The sequence below is a fragment of the Lissotriton helveticus genome, chromosome 1_1 (genome assembly GCF_964261635.1).
Source record: "Lissotriton helveticus chromosome 1_1, aLisHel1.1, whole genome shotgun sequence".
In the NCBI taxonomy this organism is placed as follows: domain Eukaryota; kingdom Metazoa; phylum Chordata; class Amphibia; order Caudata; family Salamandridae; genus Lissotriton; species Lissotriton helveticus.
This window is the reverse complement of record NC_136057.1, coordinates 295850022-295872284: the sequence shown is the minus strand read 5'-3', so window position 1 is coordinate 295872284 and position 22263 is coordinate 295850022. Positions and strand designations below refer to the sequence as shown.

Sequence of the window (22263 nt, the reverse complement as noted above, 5' to 3'; positions counted from 1 at the left end):
TCAGGATGACCTCTGGCCTCTCATGGTGGGGTTTGAGGCGATTGGCATGCAGCACCCGTAGGGGCTGCCGCGGGGTCTTAAGATCCACCAAGTAAGTGGCCTTACCCTTCTTCTCCAACACCTCAAATGGGCCTGTCCAACGATCCTGAAGGGCACTTAGCTCTCCAGGTTCCATCACCCAGACTTTCTGGCCAGGCTCCAACTCCACCGGGTGAGCATTTTGGTCGTACCATTCCTTCATGACTGCCTGACTGGCCTCCAAGTTGTCAGCAGCCTGCTTCCACAACTTGGCCATCTGGCTTCTGAAGGCCAACATGTAGCTCACCACATCCTGGGGAGGTTTTCTGGGAGACTTCTCCCATCCATCCTTCACCAGGCTGAGAGGCCCACGCACAGGGTGCCCATACAACAATTCGAAAGGGCTGAAGCCCACTCCTTTCTGCGGCACCTCTCTGTAGGAGAACAGCAAGCAAGGTAGGAGGACGTCCCACTTCCTCCGTAAGCTCTCTGGCAGACTTCTTATCATGACCTTCAGGGTCTTATTAAACCTCTCAACCAGTCCATTGGACTGGGGGTGATAAGGAGTGGTGAACCGGTAGGTCACCCCACACTCCTTCCACATGGTCCGCATGTAAGCGGACAGGAAGTTAGTCCCCCTGTCAGACACAACCTCCTTCGGGAATCCTACCCTAGTAAAGATTCCCATCAGGGCCCTAGCTACCACAGGTGCAGTAACAGTCCTCAGAGGGATGGCCTCTGGGTACCGTGTGGCATGATCCACCAGAACCAGGATGAACCTGTGACCAGCTGTTGTTGGTGGATCCAATGGCCCTACAATGTCGATGCCCACCCTTTCAAAGGGGGTGCTAATGACAGGAAGTGGTTCCAGAGGAGCCTTTAGCTTCACCCCTGTTTTCCCACTGGCCTGGCAGGATACACATGTCCTACAGTATGTGTTGGACGCCACTTTCATCTGAGGCCAGTAAAAGTGGAGGACAAGCCGTGCAAAGGTCTTGTCCTGGCCTAAGTGTCCTGCCAGTGGTATCGCATGAGCCAATTCCAGCAGAAAGGCTCGGTATTACTGCGGGACCACCAAGGCCCTTGATGAGCCAGGTAGAGGTACCTTGGGTTCACTGTAGAGGAGGCCATCCTCCCAGTAAATATGGTGGTGTCCCGTAGCATCACCTGCTGCCTGGGCTTCAGCCTGACGCCTCAGTCCCTCAAGGGTAGGGCACTCCCTCTGCCCCTTACAGAATTCTTCTCTGGTAGGACCTCCCTCCACGTGCCATTCAGCAGGGATGGGTAAGTCCTCCAGAGAGTCTACTCCCCCCTCCACGGACTCCTGGCCTACCACCGCAGGTGGCCGATCTGTCACATGGGGCGTGGAAGCCGGAGCAGGCTGTCCCTGTCTCCGTTTCTGACCCTTTTTGGCAGCGGGTTGGGCCATTGTTCCAGGCTCCAACCCAGGCGAACTCCCTCTCCGGGCAGTCGCAGACCGTGTGCTTACACAGGCCCAGTCAGGTGTACCCAGCATCGCAGAATGCGTCCGGTATTCCACCTCTCTCCAAGTGTTGTGCTCCATGTCATTCCCCAACAGACAATCAACTGGCACGGCAGGGCTTACGGCAACTCGAAGTGAACCTGCAATCCCTTCCCACTCAAAGGGAACCTCAGCCACTGGATAGTGGCCCATTCTGCCGTCAGCCATCGCGGCGGGGTGGAGTACATTAGGAACAACCTGCTCTGGAGACACCAGTTGACTTCTCACCATAGTCATACTGGCTCCTGTATCTCTCAGAGCCTCCCCTCTTTGGCCATTGATGGTAACCCATTGCCCATACTTTGTAGTATTTGGGGGCACCTGGATCTTTGGCACCATCTCCCGCTCTCCCAGGGACACTAAGGTGACACCCGCCCACTCACCCCCCTTATCTAAGGGCAACTCCTCTCGAGCGCTACTCTAGCTACTCCCGGTGACTTTCCTCCGGTGGGAGGGGGTGGTCTCTTTGGGCATCTGACATCTCCCTTATAATGTCCAACACCACCGCATTCAAAACAGTGGAGAACCCTTGGCTGCTGGCTTTGGCCAGGATTAGGGTTTCTGGGCGGGTTTGCCCTAGGGGTGAAACCTGCTCCCTTACCTTGGAAATTATTTTGGGGACCTTTGGAGAACTCCTTCTTTTTATCTCCTCCCTCTTTCTTCTGGGGGGCGCCCTGTCCGGCTTTTTGTGAATCCCCTCCAGTCCCCTTGGAGGACACCGGGTACTTGCCCAAGTGTCCGCCTCCTCTGCAAGCTTCCGGGGATCGGTCAGCTTGCTGTCCACCAGGTGTTGGCGCAACTCGGGAAAACATTTCTCGAGGAGGTGTTCTTTCAAAAATAGATTGTACAGCCCCTCATAGTCTTTTACCTCGCTGCCCTTGACCCAACCCTCCAAAGCTTTCTTGGCGTAGTCTAAAAAGTCTACCCAATTCTGGGTACTCATTTTGTGACTTCCCCTGAATTTTTGTCTGTACCTTTCAGGGGTAAGTCCAAACTTTTTCACCAGTGCCACCTTCATGGCAGGGTAGTGGGTTTGCTCATCCTGCTCCAGAGCCAACAAGGTGTCTCTGCCAGCAGGTGGCATGTATTTATACAGCCCACCTCCCCAGTGAGTTTCTAGGATCCCGTGAGCCCTTAAAGAAACTTCGTAGGCGGCCAACCATTTGGCAATGTCATCACCTGGGGTGTAACTAGCGATGACATCTTTAGGTAAATAGGGTCTGGATTCCCTGGTGTCCACTTTCTTTTCGCTGCCACCATTGTCTGGATTGGAAGACCTACGGTTGAGAGCTTGTAAGTCCATCTCTTTAATGGTTCTCTCATGAGCTAACCTCTTGTCCTCCCTTTCCATATCCATTCTGGCTAGTTCTAACTTCATCCTCCTCTCCTCCCTCCTATCTTCTAGCTCGGCTTCGGTCAAACCCCTCTCCGAGACGCTGCTGCCCACCCTGGGAGGTGTCCTGTGACCTGTCAGTAGATTCCCCCCTCCCGCTTGGTACAGCATTGCAGTCTCAATGACAGTGTCCCTGTCACTCCCCTCTGATTCTGGTACCTCCCCGGAATGAGCCTCCACCCATGCCCGTATGCTTGTCAGCAGCTCGCCTTTCCTGGCACCCTTTTTAAAAAACACATTTTGCTGCTGACACCAGTCCTTTAGTTGGGTCACAGTATAGTTATCCAGCTCTTCCACATTTATCTCCATTTTTACTAGAGTATAAGCTTTTCACACAGGAGGAAACCAAAAGTGTCCTGGGGTCAACCTCCACCCACCACCAGAAATAAATTTAGAAAAAACAAAATTTAAATTAGGAGGGCCGCAGGGAGAAAACTCCTGGTGTAGGTTAGTGTATTGCGTTGAATTACTAGTGAGTAGCTGCAACCAAGTCAGTAATCCCACCGCTAGGCACCAAATGTTAGAACCTGGGGTAGCCTGGCCTAGGGCAAGACATAAACTTCAGAGGCACAGTGTTAAGGTTGCAGACCACCCAAAAGTAAAACCACGCAATATCACACAAAAGAAAACGCTACACCAAAAATGTAGGAAAATAAGCACTGCTTTATAAAAATAATATTCTCTTTGGTTTAACTCTCAATATTCACACAGGAAAGATTTACATTTAGCTCAGGAGAAATTATAACACTGTTTGTCTGTGGAAAGAGAATTACAACTCAATACATGTAACTTGGAAATATGCTTAGTCTTTTACCATTACTGAATTACATTTTATGCAGATTCCCTATTGGAGAAGAAAGCACAATACCTTTTAATCAGGACAATACTATAGTCTCCACTAAGGTGCTAACTTAAGTCATCCGCTTTACATCACTAGAGATCCTAGCATTTAATCAGGCATAGTTTCTACATAGGACCTACACTCTATCACTGGTCTCAGCAATTGCAATAACACGTTTAATCTACTATGCAAATTATCAATGACTTTCTGTATTTCATTACATTTAACAGGCACTATATCAATAACAGGCAGGCAATCTTCATACCTTCTTAGGCCAGCTAAATATGTATTTTATTTGTCTTTTGCTCCTCAGAGCTTCTATTCCACTCAGGGGGGGGGGGGGCAACTGTCAAAAGTGAGAATTCACCCCTATGCTCAGAACTCCCCAGAGATAGAGAGCCCCACTCCTTACTGTAGCGTGGGGACGATGTTGTCCCAGTCCCCACGCGTCGCTGACGACTTCAGGCTCTCTCGAGGTCCCACCGGCCTCACTCCACTCCCTCCCGCCGATGTTCTTCAGAAAAGGGGGGAGGGGGGGCGCAGGGGGTTTTAGGCTCTTCAGTAAGGGAGGGGGTCGTTGGGGGTTCCAGACGCTCGCACCACAAAGCAAACGCGGGAGATAAGATCTCTACGCGAGCGCCGCCTCTCTCTTCAGACTGATCCCCTGCTCACTGGGCAAGCGCAGGGGATTAGCGGCTCTGAGGAAGCGCCGCCTCGCTTTCACTCGCTGGCCTACTCACGGAGCATGCGCGGGGAGCTAGCGACTCCACCACACTACCGCTGTAGACTCCGGGCCGCTTCCACAGTCAGGCGCTCTCTTCCCTCCTCAGTTGCTATTCCTTCCAGGCGCTCTCTTCCCTCTTCAGTCGATGGGTCAACCAGCCCCTGTCTGCACTATCAGGATGAGGGCAACAAGCCCAGCCACCTCCTCAAGGCGATCGCGTCACCTTCCTCCCACGCCTCACCAGGATAGCGAGCACTCGGCAGCAAAGGCAGGTGAGGGGCAGATGGTGAGAGGGAAAGGCAATTTAAAGGCTGAGTTAATCCAAGCCCACTGGCACACACCAACCCCAGGGGGGGGGCGATTAGCAGTCCTGGGCAGTTGGCAGTTCCTGGACAGGGGCTGGGGGTGAAAGAAGGCGCACTCCTTAATAAGTCTCACCAGCTGGGCAGAGGACTGCGCTCCGCAGCGCGGCAGTCTCCTTCTCCAGAAGCTGTCCCTGTATAATTTTAGACAAGGGGCCAGCTAGGCTCCCAGGGTCTCCAAGTAACTTCCCACAGCGGGGCCAGGACAAGTAACCAACAGGGGAGTAGTGGGTTGAGCCAATAAGGCAGCTTCCCAGTCCAGGAGGTCAACCCTAAGTCTAACCTCTTCCCACTCTCAGCTACCACCTGTCCTCCAGCTGACTTCCACAGGTAGACAAAATGGCTGCCCCGCATTCCGCCTTTTATAGGCTGCCCTTCAATGGTCCAGCATGGACCAGAAGGTTCTGGAATGCCCTATGTTAAGCTATGGCCAAGTTCTAGGTGCGACAGTTGGGGCAGTTGGTGGCCACCATTTTAGGTGGTGCCAACTTTCCTGTCAGAACAGGCCTCTGGGCCTGAGGTAAAAGATTATGGAGGGGAGAAAGAACACCTATCCCCTTGACCAACACCTATAAAAAATAGTAGACAGAAAAATAGTAAGGGTATGAGGGGCAAAAAGGGGACAAAATAAAGAATAATGAGGAGGGACTGCGCAAAAAAATCCAGACCGGTCTAACACATGTTTTTAAGCCACACCCTTAATTGAATTGGCCACGCCCCTTTGAGAGACCTCCCAGTTTTTTCATCCCACTTAAAGCCCTGCGGACATGGGAGGGACTCTGCCCCAGCCCTACCTGCTCTGAGAAGCAGTAGAACAGGGCGTCAGTAACTCTCCCTGAAAGCTGACTTGCATTGTGTGCTTTTATAAGTTTGATGCGCCTAGAAGTGATTAGGTTTGTGATGCGTGCATTGCCATTGGTTGAGCACATCTTCTTTTGCACACACCACCCCTCACGCTCTACTCAAACATGTTTAAAGATGTAAAAGGTGTAGCTCGAGCCTGTGTTGTCATCTCAAGATTCAGATAGTAAATGTAATCATCAGTGTGCAATGAAAGAGTAAAACTTAAAAGCACAAAGCAATCGCCAAATTAAAATGGAGTTTGTTACCATTTCTTTCAAACTTTTCACCCTGATTGTCTGAAAGTAGTGAGTCCTAGTAGGCAACTATAATCCCTGCATTGGTTTCATATCTTTCTTAAAATCCGGATGTTTCCCTGTCCAGCCCTGCTACAGGAATTCATGACTCCCTTCCTTTACTAGTCACCCCTAAGATGAGCAGATAGGCAATATGTCCTACCCTAAAACCCCCTCTTCTGACTACATTGAAGCAACTTGTTTCTTGGGGTGGGAGTCCAGGCTGCATTGTGTGAGATGTTTTCAGTTTCGAATTTGATGACTGTGACTGCGACTGTGAAGCCAATAAAGTGTTTCTAATTGAGCTGATGCATTTCTCGCTTTACCATAGCTATTTCGATTGGAAACAACATTACTATAATCAATGCAACAGAACCTCAATGGGTTTTGGGGGGGCTCCCTCATATGCGAATTTGTATATGTCCAAATTCGAAACTGAAAACATCTTACACAATGCAGCCTGGACTGACAATTTGGTAATCTTTAAGAGATTCATTGACGACATATTCCTAATTTGGAAAGGAAACAAAGAACAACTCACTAAAAATATAGCAAATTTGAACAATGTGAATCCAAGAATTAAATTTACCTATTCAATTGAAAAAGAATCGATCTCCTTTCTGGATGTACACATTTCCATCACAAATCATCAATTACAGACAAAGGTTTTCAAGAAAGCCACAGACCGCAACTCTAGTTTACTTTTCCAAAGTTTTCACCCAGATGTTCTAAAAAAACATTTACCAACTTCACAATTCATTCGCATAAAAAGAATAACTTCTGATGAAAACACCCTTAAAGTATCTCTAATTGAGCAACAGCAACAATATATTGCAAGAGGTTATCCTAAAGAAATACTAGATGAATCCTTAAAAAAAACAGAGAAATTAACCAGAGAAAGTTTGCTTAAAACATCTAGCTACTCAGCAATACAAATAACTGTGTGTGTTTTGAAATACTCTACAGCAGCACAGAAAATTTAAAAAGCCATCAATCGCCATTGGGATCTAATCAGAACTGAGCCTGACTTAAAAGATTTGTACAATGAACATATCACCTTTGCTTTTCAAAGATCCAAGAATCTCAAAGAAATTCTATCCACTAAAAAAGAAATTAAACCATCGTTCAAAGGTATGATGAAATGTCAAAATTGCATCCATTGCAACAATGTAATACCTGGAAATGTTTTGTTGCATCCGACAAAAGGTCACAAAATAGATTTACAATACTCAGGTACATGTGATAGTACCAATGTCATCTACGCTATTAAATGCGCGTGCGGCAAGATGTATGTCGGACAGACAGAACGAAAAATCAAAGTGAGAGTTTCAGAACACAAGAGTAATATCCGCACTATGAACACGAAATCTACCGTCGCCATGCATTGGCTTGAAGCTCATCATCAAATCTCACAGTTAAGATTCACCATACTTGAGATACTCCCACAGCGCTGTGACATGGATCCTGTTAAACAACGGTTGAAATCAGAATTCTTTTGGATCAAAAAACTTAACTCCCTACAACCCATAGGGATGAATGACCGAATAGAGTTTGCATGCTTCTTGTAACATAAATTCTTACGATACCAATTGATGCCTACGTAGAAACCCACAGCACAAGCTCAAACTCTTTTCCACCCACCTTAAGCATCACCAGACTTTTTGCACTGATCACCTGAACTGATCATTTGAATTGATAACTGTTAAACTCAAACTGTCTATAATGTTTTCATACTGTCGCAGAACATTAATGCAGCTCAGCATTAATATTTACATAAGTTTAAGTACTGATGCAGTTATTCTTCCAATGTTTGTTTAATACTATGTTTCAAATTTTTCATTTTTCATAACCTACACAGTTAGCGTTTTACAATACATTCAGGTAATACCCAAGCCGCACATAAACATTTTAATACCGGAATCTTTATTGTTCTTCACCGATAGATCGTCACCACGTGATCGGAACTCTAACCAATCAGAGTGCGACTCTAACATTTGCCGCACCGGAGTAGTTTTCCAAACAATAGATCCATTGGTTTTCAGATGAAATGCATCCCGCAACAGCGTGCCATATATTTCATCGTCTGAAACGTTTCCATAAAACATTCCACTCACGTTTATTGAATACATATTGAAGATAGTATATAAGTGGAACTCGTTCCTATCAGAGTGTGTCTCTTATATCCGCTGCACTTCAGTAGCCTATCAAAACGTTCAACAGTCTTGACTGATTTAAACTCCCTTTCGGAACGAGTATGATTTATTTACCCGCGAAACGTACGAACAGAATTCAACCCAGAGCTGAGCTGTTGAGCATGTGACCAATCAAGCAGCCTATAAGAAATACTATTATTGGCCACTCATAGAACTAACCTTCTCTGAAACCCGGAAACCCATTACACGTCCCGACAAGTAAGTTTGCTTTCTGTGCTCAATATCGACGGTCATATATACCGTTAATCATTTCATTCGAGTACGCTAAGCTCAGAATTGAAGCTTAGATCATGAATGTTAACTCTTACATTTTTATTTACGGTAATAAGTTGTAGAAGTTTGGCAATTATCAAATACTGCACGTGATCACAGGATGACTTGCATATTGTGTAGGTTACATTTAGTCACATATCGACGTTATTTTCCCCACTATTTTGAGTGGTCAAAACCAACATACTTGAAGCTAGCTATGCTGAAGTCACTTTCCATTACCATTTTACTGCACAGTACTCTGCATGATTAATGATGAATATGCATGATATTATGAATAATTTATGATGTTATGTACTGAACACTAAGGTCCTGTATGTTTTTTTACAGACCCCTGATGAAGGGGTAATGTGATAACCCGAAATGCATTGGGCACAATGAAATGCTATTCTTATTCATGACTACAATGAATTTTCGAAAAATATTGATTTGAAGAAAACTCGAGGATTAAATAAAGAAAGAATGTGAAAAAAGCACAAAGTACTTGTGGAATTAATTAAGAAACTTAAACATGTGATGAAACATTGTGTTTTATGTCAAAGGAGCGCGACCTTAGTGATAATATTATCACAATATATATCATATACATATAAATCAATATAACATTTAACTGGCTGAGTGTGATCCTGGGCAACCAGAAGTCTGCTTTTGCCCCCCTGAGACACTACCGGGGACAGTCCGTGAATGCCTCACGGCTCTTAGGGGGTGACATTGTAGGGCCCTCTCGTTCTCTTGCTCAGCAGTGGGCAACAGACACCTTTTTCAGGCAGAAAGCACCGCCTCCTCAGGGAATTGTGAATGGTGCGGCACTATGTGCCCATAGACAAGGGGTCTGGTTGCCACCAGAGCAACTGGTGAATTGGAAGATATAAAAAAAAAGAAGCATTTGCAAGAGGCAGAGTGGCAGCAACTAAGGGTGTAGATTTGTTTCTCTGGTGTGTGCAGTCAAACCATGAAGTTTATCCAGGGAACCCCCTACCCTTACACTTTCCATTTTCTACCCACCTCTTCTCCCAGCCCTTTATTGCTTTATACCACCCAAATACCCCTCTCCAAATCTCTTGTAAAAGCAGTCAGCCTCTGTCATGGGTCTCATTAACAGGTTCTTCTATGCCCATATTGGACTCTCAGCATCGGCGCCCCATCATCATCACCAAAACCAAGGAATGACCAGTTCCACTTTTTGGGGGGGAGAGGGGGGAGTTTTATATAGCGTAAACTCAACCCGGAGGTATCAGAGCACTTTACATGAGCACCAGTTATTTTACAGACAGACACATTCATTTTGTTAGGCACGGGGAGATTAAGTAATTTGCCCACAATCACAGGATGTTGAGCGTCCCTGGCGAGATTCCAACCGGGTTCCCCTAGTCTCAGGGTCAACTGCTCTAGACGTTAAGCTACATTCTCTCCCTTTGTTCTCTCACAAGACTTAAGTGTGTCTCTCACGAGCACCAGGAGCTCGCAGATTCATCGATGGTTGCAGTAGAACTGTGGCCGTGAGGAAGTGGGTATTGTATTGTATTGTAATTGCATTTATATAGTGCTTATTACCCCTGACGAGGCGTCAAAGCACTTTTTCGGCGAGAAGCACGCTACTCCGGGACCCACAAAGGATGTTGAGGGCCCGTAGAACCAGCTAGCAGTGGCTCTACATTAATTGCAAGTAGTGTAGGGTGAAACGCAGAGCTGGGGCATGGATTACAGTGGCGTGAGGTGGGTGGGCGCATGTGGAAGCTGTGCTTTACGAATGTGTAGTGATGGAGTAGTCTTGGTTTTTGGAGGATGCTGAAGCTATGTGTAGTGACTAAAGCCCTTTCTCATTGGCCATCAGTCTGAATGCACCTCCCATCTCTCCTTCCAGGCTCCAGATGCTGGAGGCTATTTGCAAGCACTGGGAGGGACCCATCAGCCTGGCCCTCTACCTGTCCGACGCCGAGGCCCAGCAGTTCCTGCGCTACGCCCAAGGCTCGGAGGTTCTTCAGAATCGCCAAAATGTAGGCTACCACATTGTCTACAAGGAAGGCCAGTTCTACCCAGTGAACCTTCTGCGCAATGTTGCAATGAAGCGGGTGACCACGCCGTACATGTTCCTCTCGGACATCGACTTCCTGCCAATGTATGGTCTCTATGAGAGTCTCAGGTAAAGGAGTGGGGGGTACAGGAGCCTGCAATGACTGTGAAAAGATGTATTTGTTTTGTGCAAGCGACCTAGGAGGCGAGAGATGTAAAATGACCTGGGCAGGGTTAAGATATAAGGTTGGGCTGTTGGATTGTCCCAGTGGCAACTGACTTATACAGAGGGCGGTGGAGTGAGGGGCACAAAAAAATACTTACCTTCCTAACTTGCAGCGCAACGTTCTCCTCCGTCGGGTTTGTTATGGATGCAGGAAACTGTATTCCCCAATCCTGCAATTGCTCCCACAGCATAAAAGCAGCACCAGGATTTGATAGAGCAGGCTCTCTTGGCGCTCCTAGGAGCACTGAGGCCTGCGCTTTCTCTAACCCAGAACTTTAGAATGCGCATGTGTTGCTGATCGACCCAATACGGCCGTCCAAAGAGACATGCACACAGCTCCCTGCTGCCACTCAGCAGCACTGGTCCTGACACTTAGGTCAAGAGACAAGTTGCTGAAAAAGGAAATGGTAATATATAAACTTTATTAGCATTTTATTTTTCAGCTCTGGGGTTTGTAGGGCGGCACTGTGCTGAAATGGAGGAGACGCCTCTGCATTGTCCTGAACTCTTAAGCCATTGCACACAGGAGTGGAATCCAATATTAGAATTGTGGTTGGATAAAGATGAATTGAGTTGGTTTCCCTCCAAAGAGATGTGGTGTGATGTCATGTGCACTTGATTAGATATTGCATTCTCAATTTTCTAAACCAATGTACATGGGTGGAGATGTACAGAGCATTTACACCAGGCTTCTCTAGCAAGTGAGCTACTGGTAGCTCTCCAGCTAGCTGTAAGTAGCTCCCCTGTGTGCAGCCTAGTGAAGTAAATCAGAATATTGTGCATCATCCAATTAATATATGTATCCCAAAGTTGAAAAGCATATATTTGAAATGAAAATGTGCATTTTCAGAATGCATGCATCCACATTGACAAAGCATTGTTCACTTTGCTGCTGACAACGTGGCTAATGCACCAAGATGATTGACATGGATGTCATTTAGGGGTCGCCAGTGGTCACAGCTGTACCCCCTAGCTTGCTCCACGTGACACCTGGCCTCAGAGGTAGCAACATCAGTGCAAAGAAAGCAGAGGCAGCACACCCTTATTGACAACTCTCCACCTTCGTTTACTGCCCATTATTTTATTACACGAATTGTGAGTAATAGTTTAACAAGACCCTCAGTGACAGAGGTTAAAAATAAAAATAAAGTTTTTTAAATGTCAAATCAGTTTATCTCGCATTTTCTAACTTTTTTATCTAGCAAAACTGGAAGCAGGTAATGTAGGCTAATACACAGTTTTCAGATTAATATATCAAGGTCAGAAATACTAAGTCTCTTGTCAATAGTCTTTTTGATTGATTCAAAATTCTTTTGGCACATTTCATTCCTTCTATATTTTGTCTTGTTTTTGAGAAGTTGTCTTTGTTTTCTGCAAAATTATAGACATATCTAGAAAAGAAGTCGGATAAATCAAGAGAAGGCCTCACATCATCTCTGCTAGTTGGTGCTGGAGAATTACTAATTGCTACAACTATGGGATTTTTGGCTTAAGTCCCTCTTCAAGTCACCTGTTCGCCAAGGACGTGGCTCTGTTCTCTTACACCTAGAATGTTCTACAGTAGGACCATTCTCATTTAAAACTTCTAGAACCTTTTCTAATCTCGAATTATGTTGCATCAAATTCTTCCCAAACACAAGTATATCATCCTGGAAGCTGAAAATCCCTTTGAATTGACCAAGGATTTTTACATACGAGTTCCGTACTAAAAACCTCTTAATCATAAGATTAATTTTAGAATGAGAGTACTGAAACTCCAATCGGCATAAACGACATATGGTATGTTCCAATATGTAGCATAGGTTTATTGTCCAGGCCACTGCAAGCTACAGCTTGTTGCCATATTGAAGTAAGGATGCACTGGGACGGACGGTACATAACCAGTAATTTATTTGCGACCTGGAGACAGGGAAATCAATCAATCAATCAAGCAGCATTTGTAGAAGGCATGACTGTCACCCCTAGGGGTATCTGGGCACTGTGTCTCCGTCGAAGAGCCAGGCCTTGAGTCTCTTTCTGAAGTCTGCCAGCGACGGGGCTGTACAGAGCTGGAGGGGTAGGTCGTTCCAAGTCTTGGCAGTGATGTAGAAGGAGCAGATGTGGCTGCGACAGATGCAGGGGGTGTTTGTGAGAGCGAGTGAAGAGGAGCACAGGTGAATAGCGGGTTGGTGGAATTTCAGTCGATGCTTGATATAGGCAGGTCCTAGGTCTTGGAGGACTTTGTAGACATGCGTGAGGATCTTGAACAGGCATCTCTTCTGGATGGGGAGCCAGTGGATGCCTGTCTGATGGGGGGTGATGTTGTTTCATTTGGGGAGGTACTGGATTAGCCTGGCTGCAACGTTCTGTATGGTCTTTAGTCTTTTAAGGAGCTGGTTGGAGATGGCTGTGTAGAGGGTGTTGCCGTAGTCGAGGTGGCTGGTGACGAGGGCAATACTCCTTCACCCACAACCTCCCATCTCCATATACCCCTTGGAACTACAGCAGTCTGAGCCTAGAATGGCAATGTGACAAAAGCGCTGGGATGCTATGCAATAGTAGGATGATGAGACATGCCGTATATTGTGTTGGATGATGACGCAAACAGTAATGCAGCATACACAACAGGTTGTCTGCTTTTTAAGGCTCCCTGGTTCTGTAAACGCCCATGAAACGTACACATGGGCTCTGCCTTTTTCAGCATTTGTATTGCCTCCTGGGTATATTTGCACTATAGAAATATTGGAGTGCTACAATACCTACATAAATTAGATGCTGGCTCATACACCATTCTTTGGTACCACATCTTTGTATCTGTCCAAATATAACTTCACTGCTGTGGCTGTCGTTTTTTCTATACTCTTTTAATAAGATGCACCTATCTCTGTTCTTGGATCTAAGCCATATAAAATTAGAAGAATGGTGGGGATGCAGGTAGGTGCATTGTGCTGAGCAGTGCTTAATTTGTGAAATAATAAGTGCCAGGGCCCTAACCAGAAGGCCACTGCAGCTTGCACCTCCTATTGCCCTGTCATCGCTGCCAATGACGGTGCCAAAACAAGTACTAACCATCTCTCTCGCCTGCAAGTGCGACAGTTCAGATTATTCCAGACGCCCAAAGCTAAAGGAATGACTGGAGAGGCAAGTATTAGTATTTTATAATGTATATTGTATTCGTAAACAACTATTGTTTTGCTCATCTCAAAATTAGATGAGCAGCCCCACCATGTGGCAGAGTGTCAAACGTGAAATGATGACAATTAAGTGCTAGTGCCTAGCACCTGAAACCAATTAAGTTCTGGTGCCGAGCACCGGAAACCTCGGGGAACAGCGTTTACAACGCAACTTTTACAACGAAGTACCTTTACGACGCAACCATTACAACGCAACTTTTACAACGACTTGCGCTAGGGGGCTCTCTAGGATAGGGAATAGTTTTAATTTACTATCCAACACCTTCCCTACTATCCACGGGAACTGGAGTTGGAAGAGTAAATTAAACTATTCACTACCCAGCGCCCCCCAACGCAAGTCGTTGTAACGACTTGCGTTGTAAAACTTGCGTCGTAAAGACATGCATTGTAAAAGCATGCGTTGTAACGACATACATCCGAAACCACTGGCTCAAATTAAGCACTGGTGCGGAGAGTAATGCAGAAGGATTTATAGCACTTGTAGCTGTTTCGAAATCCGCAGCATTCGACTGAGAGCCTCAAACCTACCCCAGTGTCTAGAGGAGAATCTTCAGAACCCTATATCATATGGGATAATAGGGAACTCACACGAAACACTGAGGACTTTATCCATTGTGGGAACTGTCATACTGCGAAAAGCATTAACTCTCGGGAGCTGAGGTACTCGCGCCCTCTGTGAGTACCGAACCAGAGGCAAGGACACAGTCTGAGCCAGTGCTGAAAGTTGTTGATAAAGGAATCTGTCTCATTCAAATGAGGCACAATTAAATCTATTTTCATGCCTTGCGTCAGGCCTCGAGCAGGCGGCAAGCATTTGCATGTGCTTTGTGCAGCGCTGTGAATCGATGACACGGCATAGGCATATGCAGCTTGTTGTTGCATCATCAACGACCCCAGGGCATATTTCCAATGATGCCTTGTTGCTGCTTGCAGGGCACTGGCAGCTGGTGTGGCTCTGTTCGCCTCTGAGGATGGTAGAGGAAAGTCACAGTCTAGCTCAATCATACATTTTGTAACAGACCTGGCACCAAACACACCTCCATTCTAGACATTGCCAAGTCGTGTCACAGGTCGCTGGCCCTGCTGAAGTAAATATGACCCACGATGCAGTTTGAAAGCTAGGAGGGCGCATTGTATTCCATTCACTCACCATTTATATCGAAACTGTTTGATAGTCAAATGGTGACCATATGGGATTCCTGCTTGTAAGAACTGGATGAGCACTGGCTTGTGATGGCAACGCGGGCACACTGCAGCTTCTGCTGCTGCAAGATACCTGGTGCCTTTCCCACTGCAACCACCATCCAGTGGCAGGGAGACTGAACTCAGTAAAAAAGTATTCCTTGCAAAACATTAATGTTCCCACTCAACACCAGGGACCCTACTGCGGAAACTGCCCGGGGTTGCAACGGGCATCTACGACTGCTTGGTGCACCTCCGGGGCACTATGGCATTAGAGAAGGGGTTGCAGAGGCTTGTGCAGCCCATTCTTTAATACTGAAAACGCTGGTGCACATGTAGCGCTAGCGCTACTGTGAAACGTGTTCTTTCATTTGCATGGAGCCATTACCCATGCAAGTGGAGGAATCACTTTGCACCTACGTCTGTAATAAGGGTGCCAAGGCAGAGACAAACATGCCCTTAGGAGGTGCACTGACAGTGTGCCACAAAAATGTGGCACACTGTCAGTACGCCCCCCTCAGAGCAGCCTCACATGGACCCCCCATTCACCCACCATAGACCCCCTTGTAGGGGTGTCCACTCACTCACTACACCCCGTGCAAGGGGAACTCTAATCCCTCTTCAAAGTGCAACCAGGTTGCCATCTGCATTGTGAACCAAAGAGAAATTTTGAAGCAGCCACTCTGTTTCACTTAATGCACTGTTTTAGAGACAGCACAATTTTGTGGCTGCCCTGGGAACAGCACATTCAGTGTACTAGGGTGCACTATCCCTGGACAGGTGCTCCGTGGTGCGTAAAGGTAAAGTGCATCCTTTTAGTACTATGGGCCCAGGTAGTTTCTGCCTGAAAGTTAGTAGAGCGCCATCTTTTGACTTTCTTCCCATGAATGTCTCAACATGACTCGTAAGTGAATTCTCATTATACTGGTCAGTGGAGATCTACAGTGTACCAGGTCAGTTGGAGCCATGCAATTGACCCTTCACCACGCAGGACAACTCCTGTCCAAACTTAATCTCTATATTTTAGAATTGAGAGAATTATATTGCCTCAGAATACCAGACGGACTGTCATGCAAGCACTCATCGCAGGGTGGAATACAGCAACACTCTCAATGCTGTGATCTCCAAGCAACTCCTGCACAGACTCCAGACCATCCGGAACACCACTGCAAGACTCATACTCTACCTCCCAGGCTGCACCTCAGGAAACTTAACTGACTCCCCATTTAGCCAATTCAAACTTCACACACACATACAAAGCCCTACGCAACACAGGACCAGAATGGTACACAGACATAATATCGACTCCAAAATATCGTTTGGACATAATATCGACTCCAAAATATCGTTTGGAGAAAATATCGACTGGACAGAATATCGACAGCCAAAATATCGTTTTTAAGGTAAGTGAAGTTATATCGTTTTTAGGGTAAGTGAAGTAATATCGTTTTTATTTTTAGGGTTCAGGGTCAGTTTTGGGTTTTTGGGTAAAGGGGTATTTTTAGGGTTCAGGGTCGGTTTTGGGTTTTTGGGTAAAGGGGTATTTTTAGGGTTCAGGGTCAGTTTTGGCTTTTTGGGTAAAGGGGTATTTTTAGGGTTCAGGGTCAGTTTTCAGTTTTTGGATAAAGGGGTATTTTTAGGGTTCAGGGTCAGTTTTCGGGTAAAGGGGTAGTTTTAGGGTTCAGGGTCAGTTTTCAGTTTTTGGGTAAAGGGGTATTTTTAGGGTTCAGGGTCAGTTTTCAGTTTTTGGGTAAAGGGGTATTTTTAGGGTTCAGGGTCAGTTTTCAGTTTTTGGGTAAAGGGGTATTTTTAGGGTTCAGGGTCAGTTTTCAGTTTTTGGGTATTATTTTATTATATTTTATTACTATATATATATGTTTAATAAATATGAAATAAAAAAATATTTATTTAACTTTCATTAATTATTTAATTATTATAAGTTAATTTAAGTAATTTTAAGTATATTTTAGTAATTAATTATTAATATTAATTTAATTGAACACTGTTTTTAGTAAATACGATATTTTTTACAACTATATTTTTGTAAACGATATTTTGTACTCGATATTTTTGTACTTACCTGTTTGTACATACAAACTCGATATTTTTGCTGTAGATATTTTTTCCTCGATATTTTGGGTAGTCGATATTTTGGTAGTCGATATTCTTTCAGTGATCTGACCAGAATATCGGAACAGCTGCATACACTTTCAGCAATCCACCAGACGCCTATGCTTTGCCACACTCGCACCTACTCCTGCATCCATAAAAGCAAAACTGGGGGTCGCTCATTCTCCTACATCACACCCAAGACATGGAATAACTTCCCTCAACACATCAGAGACTCCTCCTCACTTCTTGAGTTCCGCAAGAAGCTGAAGACCTGGCTCATTTTATAAGCACCCTAGCAACCACACATCAAAAAGGAAAGGACTCCAGTAGTTCCTGTTTGAAGATGTGCCTTATTGCAAGTGGTAACAAGAAACCCACAGCACATGTATAGCCTGGATGAAGTCCCACCAGCAATTGCTCCCAAACTATAAACAAACATTCCATGTGGAACCTTGATCGGAGAAAACCACTTAAAGGGAACAGACCGGCATATAATAACTTAACATACCACAAATCACCCTCCCAGTGCTCCACATGACCCACAACAAATATCGCTTCACATTACAATTGAATATACAGAGGACAAGTTATTTCACTCTACAAACAAATACGCAAGGAATACATGAAAAAACAACAAAGATACAGTAACCACAAGTTATGGTAAGTTGTGATTAAGTGACATGGTGTAGTAAGTGACGCAATGAGTGCGTGATATGAACAAGGTGAGTAAAAGCCTATGTACAAGTATGTAAAGGCCAGTACGAGAGAAAACACAATAACCCTGCTGCTCCCAATAATTCAGGTATTTTGCGAGCGGGGCCTTGAACTGGACCAAGATGTTGTCGACGTCTCAACCCGACACTCATTGTGTCACTTACTTCATCATGTCACTTAATCACAACTCACCTTAAACTTTTGCAGTGTTGGTAGCCGCCTATGCTACAAAGAATTATGTGTATGTGGGTGCAAGTATAAATGATTCAATTTATATAAATATATCTTCTCACCCAACAAACCTGATTCACTTGCGGTTACTGTATCCTTGGTATTGTTTTTTCATGTGTTCCTTGCGCATTTTGTTTGTAGAGTGAAATAATTTGTCCTCTGAAGATTCAATTGTAATGTGAAGCAATATTGTGGTCATACCCGACAGAACCACTGCACTTATTTGCAATTTATAGCTAGGTTCTGAGGGACACAGGGTCACCCCATTCCTTTCTTACCACAACAAATATCAGCTCACCAGTAACACACAAAGACACACAAAACAATAATCAACAACAAGATAATAAATATCTACACAAATAAGAAATACAACATTGACTAAAGAATTTCACAATGGATGTAAATATCATGAGATATCAAAATACAAGATGGCCAACACTAGCCTCATTTAACAACACTATTGCTGAAATTCCAAATCCTCCCATCTTCCAATTGAACTGAACCTTTATTACCTTTCACAACTTTCTGGGGGACACTATACTTGCTGTACCCTTTCCTTCCCTTTGGCAACTTCACATGAACCATGTAACCAACCCTGACTATCAAGATGTTATCGTTTCATTTTCTGTTAATATATTATTGGTGCTTGAATTGGTCTCAGCAACTGCGCTCAAACCATAAACAAACATCCCATATAGAACCTTGATCTGAGAACACCGCTTAAAGGGAACAGAATAACATAGAATAACCTAAAATACCACAGTGGTCTTCGGTACAGATCTTCGTTACTTTCAGAAAGTGGAGTCTCATCTTTGCCTGTATCTGCCTGTGGTTCTTGCATTGTTTTTCCCCATCTGAGGATTCACCCGTAAGCGGAGTATGAAAAACACTTGGAACGTTAACTGCAGGATGTTGAGTCCTTAAGCCCTGTTTTTGGGGGGGTGGGGTAAGGTTAGTGGCCCGGGTCTGACTGATCTGTTCTAGATAATAATAATAATAATAATAATCCACATTTGTAAAGCGCACAATCACCCGTAAGGGTCTCTAGGCGCTGGGGGCCGTCGGGAAGATTAAGCAAGCTATTGCCCAGAGTCACAAGGTGCTGGGCTAACCTGCCGCTGGAGCCGGGAATCTAACCGTGATCCCCGGGTTCCAGCGTCAGTCGCCCTGGCCGCGGCGCCACACCTCTTCCACCTGATCTGAGTGATCACTACAGCATACATTGAAAATTGAACCCTTGGCTGGTAAAGGCTTGTTCTAGTACTTCACTGGCTGATTCCTTAACTTTCAACAGACATGTATGTGTTAAATCGCGCTAAGGCTGCTTTTTTTCTGTGAACTTCAACATTGTGTTTCAGGGAACATAGGTTCTGAGAAGTGGTAGTTGGTCACATTTTTCCAAAAACATCACCAAAGGGATTCTTCCCTCCTACCGTATAAAACAAATTACATTGAATGTTAAAAAGAACTTGCAGTATCAATTTTACAGAATTCTTTCACTGAGCGAGCGGATAATGTAACAGATGCGACTCTTGAACTGTTCCAGCAGAGATTCATTGTTGCAGTTTTGGAGGTAAGTGTAACTTTTTATTCACGGTAATAGGAGGGTGGTAGATGGTGCGCTTCCCTGGAGAAGGGCACGGCGGACGGAAGCGTCAACTGAATTTTAAACGATCTGGGTGGGCACTGGGGAGCAATCTCGCCTTGAAAGCAAGGGTAAAGCAAGCGATCAAGTAGCGAATGTAGTCCAGCGTACGCTAAGAAATGAGCTAACTAGATGAGCTGAACATTGCAGCACCACGGGCACCTTTGCGATGAGGGACTATTGACTTAGTTTATTGTGAAAATTAATTTTATTATGCAAGCTTGAAGAGTGGATGCTGGATATTTAGAAACTAGTTTTAAAATAAAAATAATGTGGACCTTTGTTTTATGTTAAACAACTAACAGCCTGATTCATCAAGCCGAATTGCGCTCACAAAGGGCTAGATTCTGAGAATCTGGCCCTTTGGGAGCGCAATTTTTGCATTTGGGATTCATCATCCCAAATGCAAAAATCGGTAATTGCTAATTCGCTAAATTGCGAGGAATTACATTTAAGGAATCTCTATTTGAGATTCCTTAAATGCAATTCATCAACCATTTTTAAATTGCGAAAATGCAATTTTGGGCCGCTATTTACCGAGAGGTCAGACCTCTCGGTAAATAGCAAAAACGTAGAAAAATGCTTTTAAAAGCATTTTTCTAAGTTGCATGTTTCACACACACATGTCCCTTGGACATGTGTGTGCGCAACACCTGTTTCAATTTGCATTTCAGGGGTGCTACAGGGTGTCCTTTGGACACCCCTGGCACCCTTTCAATTGCTATCTTATTTGCGAGTAGCAAATTGCTAATCGCAAATAAGGAATACTCCCCATTCATTCCTATGGGCCTTTTGGCCCATAGGAATGAATGGGGAGTTATTCCTTATTTGCGATTATCAATTTGCTACTCGCAAATAAGGAATGTGTAGGAATCGCTATTTATTTAGCAATTCCTACATGAATACCGTTTTGCGAGTCCTTAATAGCGATTCGCTATGATTCGCTATTAGGGGCTCGCAAAACGGCCCGTTGATGAATAAGGCTGTAAGTGCATACTTCAGCTCTTATAGCCAGATGTATCATGTTAAGTGTTTGTGATTACCAAATAGCGAATGTTTTCAATTTGCTATTTGGTAATCACAAACAGCCATGTACAAATGTGTGTTTAACACATTTTGCGATTCCATGTGGGTCGCAAATAGACCTATCTCATTAATATTCATGAGGTTGGTCTCAGTTTGCGACCCATTGGGAATCGCAATATTCACAGAGATGTTGGCCTGCTGGGCTCAGGAGGCCATCATGTCTGTGATTACTTTTCAATAAAACATTTTTTTTTAAATACAGGTTGTTTTCCTTAAAGGGAAACGGGAGGTTTTTCAAAAAGGAAAATTATAAGTTATCCTTTCATTTTTAAGAGCAGGCAATGGTCCATGGGAACACTACCTGCTCTTAAAAATGTTTTTCCAAACATTCACAAAGGGAAAGGAGCCCCTTGGGGACCCTTCCCCATTTGCGAATGGTTACCACCCACTTTGAGTGGGCAGTAAAATGCGAATGATTGCGACCACATTACGGTCGCAAAACATTCAGACATACCACTGCAATACGGTATTAGGAAGGGACACAATAAAAACACTCCCCATCCTAATACCAAATCACAAACTCAATTTGCGATTCGGTAATAGGTTACCAAATCGCAAACTGGTTCGTTATATGTTGAAAAATGCCTTTTGGAGTTTCAGGATGAGCACAGTTCAACCAATAAAGAATTGAATGCGATCACCACTAAAGTTCGGACCTGTTCATTACGAAACTTCTCTTGGGATTTACTCAACATAAAAAGACTGATTATGATATTTTCTTGATGGGTGCTGATTCCATATTTAACTTGTCTTGTAATTTGGGCCTTGCCCAAGAGGGAATAGATAGGGTTGTATTCCCTGGTTTCACAAGCACCACCACAAGAACAACTAGCCACTGATGTTAACAGGTGCAGATCTTTGTTGCCTCGACCCTTTTGTGCTATTTTTCTTTGAAATGTTTAAATAGCCACTTTTCTGTTTGCCTCTCCCCTCTTTCTTCTGTGTGGTTATTCTAGCCACCAGATCTGTATGACTGACCTTTTTGTGTCAATAACTGGCTGCTTCTGTTTGAACAAAAAATAAACAAATGCAGAAGTTCATGTGAAAGTTTCAGAAATTTGTCAATAATTAATGAAGTTCTAGCAGGATTTTAGAAAACACACAAAACTTCTGAAATTAAGTATACCTGCATATACCGTGGGTTCTACAACTTTATTGTGTATTTTCTCCTGTGTCACTGTCAGTGCAGAATGGGCCGAGATCTGCCAGACTGATGTCTACAGCTCATTGTTAGTGTGTAGCTATATGAAATGATTTATTCAGAGTACCCTGCTCATATACAGAAGCTGGCTCCACGTGGCTTCTCTCGTGGATGGTCTGTAGTGGTATGTTTATGGAAAGCAGCTGGATGTCTTCTAAAAGAAGGTGCTAATTGGACATTGAAATACCCATAAGGGGGTGC

The 22263-nt window shown here is 44.7% G+C and overlaps 1 protein-coding gene across 3 annotated transcripts in view; it reads left to right on the top strand.

Annotated features, from left to right (window-relative positions):
- LARGE1 (LARGE xylosyl- and glucuronyltransferase 1) overlaps positions 1-22263 on the top strand; it is a 1129206-nt gene that overhangs the window by 1069559 nt on the left and 37384 nt on the right. For all 3 annotated transcript variants that reach the window (XM_078669611.1, XM_078669686.1, XM_078669758.1), the window contains exon 12: positions 10344-10622. In XM_078669611.1, the coding sequence (XP_078525737.1) occupies positions 10344-10622 (279 nt within the window). The remainder of the gene's footprint in view (positions 1-10343; positions 10623-22263) is intronic.